At 44.8% G+C, this 11725-nt stretch overlaps 1 protein-coding gene across 1 annotated transcript; it reads left to right on the top strand.

Moving 5' to 3' along the window:
* The first annotated feature begins 6608 nt into the window (after positions 1 to 6608).
* Positions 6609 to 11232, top strand: rplp1 (ribosomal protein lateral stalk subunit P1). The gene is made up of 4 exons (XM_067978453.1): positions 6609 to 6819; positions 9176 to 9250; positions 10632 to 10734; positions 11105 to 11232. Exons 1-4 carry the CDS (start codon positions 6748 to 6750, stop codon positions 11182 to 11184), a joined length of 330 nt encoding a protein of 109 aa, XP_067834554.1. The 5' UTR covers positions 6609 to 6747; the 3' UTR covers positions 11185 to 11232.
* The last annotated feature ends 493 nt before the right edge of the window (positions 11233 to 11725 follow it).

Genomic DNA, 11725 nt, shown 5'->3' on the forward strand with positions numbered 1-11725 from the left:
GGATCTATTTTATTAACTTTACTATAATTCATTTCATATTGTGTGACAGATGAAAGCAGCAAAATGATTGAACCAGAAAGACATTGATTTGTGCGAATGTAGGAGCTCATGGCTAATGAAGATCATGTAATGAATAAATGCATAACATGAGATTTGAGTGGTTTTATTCACTATAGTATTGAACATGTAAAGTATGGAAGGAGAAAAGGCCCATCAAGGCCATTCCCCACACAAACCGTGTACAATTTGTCCTATCGTGAATGTTTCTAACCAACTCACTCTTGCATCTCCAAAATGTAAAGCTCTGTTAAATTTCTGCCTGACCCCCAGAAGCACTCAAGCAAAACTCCAGAATATTAATCCAGCCTTACAACCAAGCATACAACTCTTGGCAATTGCATTCTACAGTTGACTTATTCATGGTTCCAGCAGTACATGGAGGATCACATTCCATACTGCATTTGATATTCGGTGCCTAAAAACATTCTCATAACCTTAAAATATGTCTACCCAGACTCTCATCCACTGCTTTTTTAAGGAGTTGATTAATGAATGCATTGTCTACTTCACAAATCCTCCACCACTATATGGGGAAATAAATCTGTTAGTCTCTAGTCTGGTTTGAGGCTCATTAGTTTTACTGCTATTACAGTCTAGTGTAATTAACCTGCTTGCATTCGCATTATCCATGGCCCTCATTTTTTTGAAACATCTGAATCACGTTACCTCTCAATCATCTTTTCTCCAGTGGTAAACAAGTTCATTTCTGTCGGCCTTTCTTCATAAGTTAAAGCATTTTTATGTTGTCCAGAGGGGTCCCAGCAGAGGGGCACTCAAACAGAGATCTGTGAACATTTACCACACAAAGTCTTACTGGAATCTGGAGATGCCATTGGTGAAAGGGAGGAAATCAACTTCTGCAGTTTTATATTTAAATGGAGACATGCTGGTGGCTTGGGAGAACCAAGAAAATGTGAGTCTCTGATATTGTTGGGTTTCCAGAGTTTGCCCATTTTTTTATTACAAAGTGTCGTTGTCTGTGGAAGTAGCATGTGTCTGCTGTTGATGACACTCACTTAACGTAAAGTGCCTTTACAGTCCTAATTCCCAGAATGATCATCCACCACTATATGAAAGAAAAATATTATTAAAAAATATTTATTATTAAAAAAACTATATTATCCCTTGTCTTTGAACTTCCTACCATAAATTAATCTATGAGCATTAAAGTCTTTTATCTAGCACTGGTCTGTCACTTCGAGCATCGCACAGGCACACTTCAAAAAATGTTGAAGGGAAGCCAGTCATTTCCTGCTGGTTTATCCTGACCTTGGGGAGAAACCAGGAAATTGAGAAGCATCTGCCAATCTACAAAGAAACTTCCCCAGCAATTCGCAATTACAATTAAATTGACCTCAGGATATGCCTATATATACAGCATGTGCAATTAGGCACTGTGGCCTTAAAGGGACACACTAGTTTACACACAGATCCACCTTATCAGAATAATAATTATGTTTAATATGGCATAATGCTCCTGTCTTTGTACCCTCCAATTTACCATAAGTAATACAAAGGGAGATCTGATAGTATTCTTTTAAAGAAGGAAGGATGACTATATGGGGACATTGCCTCTGTGAATTATTTATAATAAAATTGTAAACATATTTATAAAGAATGTTTTCATGATTTCACTGCATGTAATTTTCAGAGACAATCTCCCCCCATAATTACAAAGCTACAAGAATTTAGAATCAACTGCCCTTGAAACACATCCTAATACAGTATTTTATCAGTCTTGCTGATGACAGCTTCAAATGGACTTGATATTTCCGGTGAATGATCAATAATCACACCCAAATTCTTTTTTTCACCTTTGAGAATGAACATTCCTTCATTGTTGCAAAAGCTAGACTGCCCCTTAGGTGTTTGTGACTCTCTTCTTATCCCTCATTTCACAGATGCAAAAACCTTTGACGTCTGTCTAACACAATGGGTGAGGAATGTTTTTCAATTACCCAGATAAACTGATGAATTGTTTATTGTGTAATCTCTGGGGAAAACAACTTTTGTTTAGCATATTAACCACCCTTCATCTAGGTGCCCTTTTGATGTATGAGTATGAGTATGTACATAGCTTTTAGAAACCCAGCATTAAAAGTAACTCTTTTTCTGTGGAAAATTGCCTGAACTGTGACATAAGTATATAAATCCAGAACAGCCTATGACAACTGCTCCCCCATCAGAGGTCTTTCCATTTAGTGGAACCTTATGGTTTCTGTTGCCATGTACTGTGAATCAGGGAATAAAGACCAATTGTTTGAGGTCTGCTATTTTCTCACATTCAATAAGTGAAATGATGTTTGCTTTGAAATTTGAAAATCTACTGTGCTTCAATTATCTGTGATGCGAACCAACTTAATAAAAACACACCTAAATCCAATAAATGGTCATTGAATAACTTTGTCAGAAATTTTGTGTATTTCAATATCTAAAGTATGGAGAGTTGTGGAAGATTATTACCACTCATACCAATAATATATATGTACAATCAAAAGCAAAATACTGCAGGTGCTGGAAATTTGAAATAAAAACAGAAAATGCTGGAAATACTCAGCAAGTCAGGCAGCATCTGTGGAGAAAGAAACAGAGTTAACGTTTCAGGTCGAAGACCTTTTGTCAGAACTGGAAGAAGTTAAAGAGTTAAAGTTTTTAAGCAAATACAGAGCCATGGAAAGAGGAGGAGGGAGGGGAGGGGAGGGGAGGAAAGAACAAATGGGAAGGTCTCTGATAGGGTGGAGGGCAGGAGAGATTGAATGACAAATGGGATGATGGAGCAAGGCAAGGAGGGTAGTAATGGGATAAGTTGAGAAACAAAAAATGGGTCTAGAGGAGCTGCGAATGGCAACATCAGAACCATTACCAGCACCTGCTGTCCAAAAAAATGGGAGCAGTGGTTATGATCTGAAGTTATCGAAATCAATGTTGAGTGCGGATGGTTGTAAAGTGCCTAATCGAAAGATGAGTTGCTGTTCCTCGAGCTTACGTTGAGCTTCATTGAAACAGTGTAAGAGGCCGAGGTCAGAGAGATCAGAGTGGGAGTGGGCCAGGGAATTAAAATGGCGAGCGACCGGCAGGTCAGGATCATGCTTGCAGTCAGAGCGGACGTGTTCAGCAAAGCGATCACCCAATCTGCGTTTGGTCTCCCCAGTGTAGAGGAGACCGCATTGTGAGCAGCGAATATGGTATTGTAAATTGAAAGAAATTCAAGTAAACTGCTGTTTCACCTGGAAGGAGTGTTTGAGGCCCTGGACGGTGGGAAGGGGGGAGGTGAAGGGGCAGGTGTTGCATCTCCTGCGTTCACACGGGAAGGTGCCGTGGTGAGGCTAGTGGGTGTTGGGGGTGATGGAAGCGTGGATCAGGGAGTCGTGGAGGGAGTGGTCACTTCAGAATGCTGAAAGGGGAGGGGAGGAGAATGTGTGTTTGGTGGTGGGATCGCACTGGAGGTGGCAGAAATGGCAGAGGATGATACATTGAATGTGGAGGCTGGTGCAGTGGTAAGTGAGGACAAGGGGGACCCTATCATGGTTCTGATAGGGAAGGGAAGGGGTGAGGACAGAAGTGCGGGAAATAGAACGGACACGGTCAAGGGCCAAGTCAACTACAGTGGAGGGGAATCCTTGGTTAAGGAAAAAGGAAGACATATCGGAAGAACTGGTGTGGAAGGTGGCATCGTCAGAACAGATGAGATGGAGATGGAGAAACTGGGAGAAGGGAATAGAGTCCTTACAGGAAGCGGGGTGGGAGGAAGTGTAATCAAGGTCGCTGTGGGAGTCGGTGGGCTTATAATAGATATTGGTTTACAGCTTATCCCCAGAAATGGAGATAGAGAAGTCGAGGAAGGGAAGGGAAGAGTTGGAGATGGTCAATGTGAAGGCAAGGGAAGGGTGGAAATTAGAAGCTAAGTTGATGAAATTTTCCAGTTCGGGGCAGGAGCAGGAGCAGCACTGATACAGTCATCAATGTACCGGAAAAAGAGGTGAGGGAGGGTCCTGCGTAGGACTGGAACAAGGAATGTTCCACGTATCCCACAAAAAGGCAGGCATAGCTGGGACTCATATGGGTTCCCATAGCGACACCGTTCATTTGGAGCGAGTGGAGTCAAAGGAGAAATTGTTCAACCTAAATACAAGTCCAGTCAGGCGAAGGAGGGTGGTGGTGGATGGGGACTGGTTGGGTCTCCGTTCAAGGGAGAAGTGGAGGGCCCGCAGGCTGTCCCGGTGGGGGATGGAGGTGTAGAGGGACTGCACATCCATGATGAAAAGGAGACGGTTAGGGCCGGGGAATTGCAAACTGTGAAAGTGATGGAGGGGGTCATAAGAGTCGCGGATGTAGGTCGGAAGAGGTTGGAGAAGGGAGAAAAAAGTTGAGATACGAGGAAATACGTTCCATGGGACAAGAACAGGCTGAAACAATGGGTCTCCCGGGGCAGTCCTGTTTGCGGATCTTGGGAAGGAGGTAGAAGCAGGCTATGAGGTTGGAGGCTGTGGGTGGGTGGAATCTCCAGAGGAGATGAGGTCAGTGATGGTCTGGGAAATAAGTGTGACCCTGACCTGCCGGTCGCTTGCCATTTTAATTTCCCGTCCCACTCCCACTCTGCCCTTGGCCTCTTATACTGTTCCAATGAAGCGCAATGTAAGCTCGAGGAACAGCATCTCATCTTTCGTTTAGTCACTTTACAACCTTCCAGACTCCCCACTGATTTTAATAACTTCAGATCATAACCACTGCTCCCATTTTTTCGGACAGCAAATGCTGGTAATGGTTCTGCTGTTGCCATTCACAGCTACTCTAGACCGATCTTTTGTTTCTTAACTTAGAATCATAGTTACAGCAAGTCGAGCGTCATATCCCGTTCTTACGAGGGCGTCTTTCAGCGTCTGTAGGCGTCCATCGCGTTCCTCCTCGTCTGAGCAAATCCTGTGTATTCGTAGGGCCTGTCCATAGGGGATGGCCTCTTTGACGTGGTTAGGGTGGAAGCTCGACTTGTCGATCGACAGTTCCGACGGGCCACAGCGAAGAATCGCATAGACCGCCTCAGAAGACAAACACAGGACGCAACCAACAGAGTACCCTTCGTCGTCCAGTACTTCCCCGGAGCGGAGAAACTACGCCATGTTCTCCGCAGCCTTCAACATGTCATCGATGACGACGAACACCTCGCTAAGGCCATCCCAACGCCTCCACTACTCGCCTTCAAACAACCACCCAACCTCAAACAGACCATCGTTCGCAGCAAATTACCCAGCTTTCAGGAGAACAGCGTCCACGACACCACACAACCCTGCCACGGCAACCTCTGCAAGACATGCCAGATCATCGACACAGATACCACCATCACACGAGAGGACACCACCCACCAGGTACATGGTTCATACTCCTGTGACTCGGCCAACGTTGTCTACCTCATACGTTGCAGGAAAGGATGCCCCGGAGCATGGTACATTGGCGAGACCATGCAGACACTGCGACAACGGATGAACGGACACCGCGCAACAATCGCCAGACGGGCGGGTTCCCTCCCAGTCGGGGAACACTTTGGCAGTCAAGGACATTCAGCCACCGATCTTCGGGTAAGCGTTCTCCAAGGCGGCCTTCGAGACACACGACAACGCAAAATCGTCGAGCAGAAATTGATAGCCAAGTTCCGCACCCATGAGGATGGCCTCAACCGGGATCTTGGGTTCATGTCACGCTACACGTAACCCCACCAGCAAGGAAAAAAAAGGTATCTGTTTTTATTACAACTGAAAATTCTGTCTCTCTGCCTTTCGGGTCTCTTTCTCTCTGTCTGTGTAATTTGACACAATGTGTATTCAGCATACTGGGACCTACTGTTTTCCGTGGCTAACCTGTCTGAACACCAATGACACCTTTGATTGGTGTGATGGTGTCCCAGCCTAATATAAGATATGCGATTTGAGAACCTCTCATTCACTCACTCACCTGACAAAGGAGATAATCTCCGAAAGCTTGTGATTTTAAAATAAAATTGATGGACTATAACCTGGTGTTGTAAGATTCCTTACATTTGATCATCCCTTTTGTCATTTAATCACTCTTGCCATCTACCCTATCACAGACCTCCCCTTTTTCCCTGGCTCTGTATTTGCTTAAAAACTTTAACCTCTTCAACTTCTCCCAGTTCTGAGGAGAGGTCTTTGACCTGAAACGTTAACTCTGTTTCTTTCTCCACAGGTGCTGCCTCACTTGCTGAGCTTTTCTGTCTTTATTTCACATTTCCAGCCTCCGCAGTATTTTGCTTTTGACAAAGGAGCAAAAGGTGGGTTCAGAATGAGTTGTAAATGGCAAGAGCAGAACCATTAGCAGCATCTGCTGTCGGAAAAAAAATGGGAGCAGTAGTTAAGTTGTCTGAAGTTACTGAAATCAATGTTCAGTCCAGAAGGTTGTAAAGTGCCTAATGGAAAGAGCAGGCTCTGCTGGACTGGGACCAGGACCAGCTCCCCCCTCCCCTCCCCCAGCCGGATGTGTCGTATGGAGGGCTGACCCGGAAGTGACGAGGAATGGGGCCCCTCTATATAAGGGTCGACGCGGGCCTGTGTTTCCTTTTCCCGCTCTGCCCTCTGGTTCTGAAGTGCTCGGTTCTTCTTATCGAAGCTAAGGCCGAATCCCACCGGCGACTAGCACCATCGGACCGCCCCGCATCGCAGCAAGAGACTCGGCGCCATGGCATCCACTTCCGAACTCGCCTGTATCTACAGCGCCCTCATCCTGCACGACGACGAGGTCACCGTGACTGTGAGTGGCGGCGCCGCCATCTTAGGGGCGGCCTGGGCCCGCGGGGAGGGAGGGGAGGCGCCATTTTAAGAGACCGCCTGGGAGGTGGATGGACGGACGGACGCTGGAAGCGGCCCCCGGGGGGGGGGGGTGAAGCGTAGCGTAGCGTAGCGCCCCGGTGTCGAGGCCTGTGTTGTCGGTTGTTGCTCAGGTTGCGGCCTGGAGCCTCGGGACACGTGTCGGACCCGGCGCTGGAGTTTGTGGACCTGGGCCCGACCACGTGGGGAGCAGCCGTCCCCGGGACTCCGCTCGATGGTTCGGGCTTCCACCGAGCCCCCTCTCCGCCTGCGGAGCGCGGCTCTTTCCTCCCGGAGCCCGGTTAATGTTATCGCCAATCTTGTTTCGGTCACACATATCCCCGGTTTTGAGTCACTTCTTAGTTAATCGCCCCTCGGTCCAGATTCCCAACGACCGTCCGTTTCAGTGACCCGGAGCGGCTGAGTTCCCGCAGCAAAAGTCTCCAATAAACCGATTTGATCACTTGGGGATCAGTTTGTTTTTGCATCAGCTTTGGTTGAAAGTTTAGTTGAATGCAGTGCTATTTCCCAACTGGTTGTTGCTTCAAGAAGTTTGACTGCTCAAGAGTAGTAACATCAAATTGTCTACTTAATGAACATGGACAATGTTACAGATCGAGATCAGGAACATTGCTTCTACGCTGGGGCTTCACCCGTAGTTCTACATACGGATTAAGAGCAGGAGTAGGCCATTCAGCCCCTCGAGCCTGCTCTGCCATTTGATAAAATCATAGCTGATCTGATTGCGACCTCAACCCTATTTTCCTGTCGACCTACTATAACCTTCGACTCCCTTGTTAATCAGGAATCTATCTAAATCAGCCTTAAAAATATTCAGTCACCCTGCCTCCATCGATCTCTGGGGAAGGGACTTTCACAGACTCACGACCCTCTGAGAAAAAGAATTCTCGTAGCCGTCTTAAATGGGAGATCCCTTATTTTTAAACTGGTCCCTAGTTCTAGTCTCTCTCACCGGGAAGCATCCTCAGCATCTACCCCATCTAGTCCCATCAGGATCTTGTATGTTTCAATAAGATCAACTCTTATGCTTCTAAACTCCAATGTATACAGGCCCAACTTGTCCAACCTTTCCTCATAAGATAACCCCCTCATCCCAGGAATCAGTCGCGTGAACCTTCTCTGAACTGCCTCCAAAGCAATTATGTCCTTAAATAAGGAGATCAAAACTGCACATAGTATTCTAGATGTCTCACCAATGCCCTGTACAACTGTAGCATAACATCTCTGCTCTATATTCCATTCCCCTTCTACATCAACAGAAGGAGGCCTTTCAGCCCCTCCAACATGTTCTGTCATTCAGTTAGCTCATGGTTGATCTGTAGCTTAACTCTATCTACCTTCCTTGGTTCCCAACCCTTAATACCCTTGGTTAACAAATTATCCATCTCAGTTTTGACATTTTTCAATTTACCTATCAGCAGATTGGGGAGGAGGGAAACAATTCCACTACCCTTCGTGAAGAAATGTTAACACATGGTAGCTACCCCTCAGTATCGACCGCCACAGTTATGGAGGCCAGCTTCCACGTGATGCTTGTCATCAGTTTTAAGTCTGGTATACTCTAACTGTCTGACATTAAGTCCTGGATGAGAAAGCTTCTTTTGGCTGAATGCTAATGTGATTGAATCATACTATCTGGCAAATCTAATGCTTGTTTGCCACTGGCTATAATAATGAACTTGGTTGCTGGTTGACTGAGTCTGGTAGTGCACAACTGTGATCTTTCTGGCACTGGGCTAACTACCTCAAATTTGGGTTCTTTGAGAGTTTCTCCTCCAGAACATTCTCACATCTGCCCTTTCTATAATTAGCTTGAGGACTGGCTTTTGAAATGCTTTCCATGACCTGTGACTTTCCCAAGCTGAACTGGCTATATGCTCCAGTGAACTGACCTCCAGATCATCCTTGTTTTCACAATATCCATTTAGTCGACCTGAGCAATTTCCAGCCGTATCCTGCCTGGACCCTGAGGTCCCTTGCCTTTGGATTAATTGCTCCACCATCTGAGGCCAGTCTATTAGTCACTACACCCTATCCTTCCTTAATACCCATCACATTGACTATTCTTGGTACCCTGCCAAGTTCTACCATTTGTTTGGTGTTGTGAACATGATTTTATTGTGAACAGCACTATAGATACAGGTTTTTATTGTGGGCCTTTTAAATTGGGTAACATTTTCATAAGTAAATAACCAGGTTGAGATTGCACTTGTGTTAATTTTGTGATTGAAGTGCATAGAAGTGTAATATATGTAATGCAATTTATTCATCTTTTTCAGGAAGACAAACTCAATGCCCTTATCAGGACAGCTGGAGTAACTATTGAACCTTTCTGGCCCAGTCTCTTTGCTAAGGTAATATCAAAATTAGTAGCTGGCAGTTTATTAACTGTGACCACTTACACAAGAAGCAGGAGCAGGCCATCAGGCCCTTCGAGCCTGCTCCGCCATTCCACAAGATCATGGCTGATCTTCGACCTCAACGCCATTTTTCTGCACCATCCCCATATCCCTTTTTAATAACTAGAAATCTATCGATCTCTGTTTTGAATGTACTCAATGACTGAACCTCCACAGCCCTCTGGGGTAGAGAATTCCAAAGATTCACCACCCTGAGTGAAGAAATTTCTTCTCAATCCTAAATGGCCTACCCTTTTATCTGAGACACTGACCCCTGGTTCTAGACTCCCCAGCCAGGGGAAACATCCTCCCTGCATCTACCCTGTCAAGCTCTCTAAGAATTTTGTATGTTTCAATGAGATCACCTCTCATTCTTCTAAACTCTAGAGAATACTCAATCTCTCCTCATACAACAATCCTGCCATCCCAGGAATCAGTCTGGTGAACCTTTGTTGCACTCCCTCTATGGTAAGGAGACCAAAATTGTACACAATACTCCAGGTGCAGTCTCACCAAGGCCACATATAATTGCAGTAAGACATCTTTACTCCTGTACTCAAATCCTCTTGTAATTGATGTAATACTACTTTATGTATTGGGTAATTTGACATCAGGCTAACATTGACACTTTTTTAAAACAAAAACTGGTGTGGAGAGTGAGTTTAGAAACTTTCCTCCTGCATAAGATACTTTTTGGTCTTGTGTTGTGGACAGAAAATTTGCATTTAGATAGCTCATTTCATGATCTCAGGGCACCCTTAGTGCTTTTGCGGTCTAGGAAACATGGCACCCTATTTGTGCACAGCAGGCTCTACAAACAGCAATGAGATAATCAGAATGTGTTTGATATTGGTTGAGGGATGCCAGGGAGAATTCCCCTGCCCTTCAAGTAGTGCCATATTAGGGCAGCCTCTTTGTCTCGTCCAAAAGACAGCACAGTACTGCACTGAAGTGTCAGCCTAGATTATGTGCTAAATCTCTGGGGTGAGACTGAATCCACAACCTTCTGGCACTGAGCCATGGCTGACTCCTTAATGCAGGAATGTGGCCCACAAAGGAGGTTGGATGCCCCTGGAGAAAAGGGTTTGGCTTGCCTATGATGTGACCTAAAGTAGAATATCCTGCTGTCAATTGCCATCTAAGCTCAAAGAATGGAGCAAGGGCAAGGTACTGACAGGCTATTTGGCTGTTGAGATTATAGGGATTTTTAAATGTTCCTCCACATCAAACCTCAATGTTCTGCATCTGTAAGAGATGGTGATTTTTGATTTTAGGAGAGTGGAAGATTGTGAAAGTCTTGCTGAAGTAGACAAATGACTTTGTAACTCTCTTTCAGGCTTTGGCAAATATTGACATTAATAGTCTGATCTGCAATGTTGGTGCTGGTGGTGGTAGTGCTCCTGCTGCTGCAGCTGCTTCCACTGTTGCCCCTGTTGCTGGTGAGTATTTTAAGGAACTATGTACTTATTTGTGGGAGTGGCAGGACTAATTCAGATAACTAGTTTGGGGAGTTGCACTATTTTCAAATAAATTTGGAAAACAAAGTAACCAGCTCATTCATTTTAATGTTTTGAAGAGTATGCTCTCAGAATGTTTTCTCCAAAAACAATATAGTACTGTCAGTGCACTAGAATGTCCCAAGGTGCTTCACAGACCCCTCGATTACCTTAGTAAATGAATGGATGTATCTATTAAAACAATGTTTAGAGGATGAGAATGTTTGAGACTTGTTGCTAATTTTACACATGAGCAGTGCTTCAGCTGTACTGGTTTGCACTGAAGAACTAAAATCACTTTTCTCTTCTGCAGCTGAAGAGAAAAAGGAAGAGAAGAAACAGGAGGAATCAGAAGAGTCTGACGATGACATGGGCTTTGGTCTCTTTGATTAAATGTGCCATGGAACATAAATTGTTACAATTAAAAATATAAAAATTGAACATGCTTTTGTTTCCTCAGTTGCCATAAATGCACTGGGTTTGTTTAAAGGTTGGTAGGTTCAGTGGCTGTCCAGCGTTGAATTATTGTGCAGGACTTGTTTACATTTCAAAGCGATAGAAGATGGAAATGAAGACTGGCACAAAGGCAGATGGTGTTGGGATATGCACATTGTCAGCCATACACAATGAAGTTGTTACCTTGCTGTTTCCTAATGGAAAAGTATGGAGCTTTCACCATGGGTCAAACCCTTTCCTCATTCTCTCCTCCCCTGTGGCTAGTTTTATATGGTCCACCTTTCTGCTGGTTTACTAAAGTAGCAGCTCAGTTTTTTTTATTTGATCACCTGGTGCAAGTGGGGTTTAAGTCTCATCTGTCGAATGTGAAGAATCACTACAGGCTTCCTCATCTTAAGAGCTGTAGTTCATGGTGGTTAAGCTTGAACACAGATGCTGAATGCCTTTGGTGACCAGGTCCTCCATGAAATTTGGTTTG

Source organism: Heptranchias perlo, chromosome 3, assembly GCF_035084215.1.
Source record: "Heptranchias perlo isolate sHepPer1 chromosome 3, sHepPer1.hap1, whole genome shotgun sequence".
In the NCBI taxonomy this organism is placed as follows: domain Eukaryota; kingdom Metazoa; phylum Chordata; class Chondrichthyes; order Hexanchiformes; family Hexanchidae; genus Heptranchias; species Heptranchias perlo.

What these genes read in the sequence shown, in the direction of transcription:
- rplp1 (XM_067978453.1), top strand. Translation starts at nt 6,748, where the DNA reads ATGGCATCCACTTCCGAACTCGCCTGTATCTACAGCGCCCTCATCCTG. An exon ending in GGCCCAGTCTCTTTGCTAAG is followed by an intron (nt 9,251 to 10,631) that starts GTAATATCAAAA and finishes ACTCTCTTTCAG; the next exon opens with GCTTTGGCAAATATTGACAT. An exon ending in CACTGTTGCCCCTGTTGCTG is followed by an intron (nt 10,735 to 11,104) that starts GTGAGTATTTTA and finishes TCTCTTCTGCAG; the next exon opens with CTGAAGAGAAAAAGGAAGAG.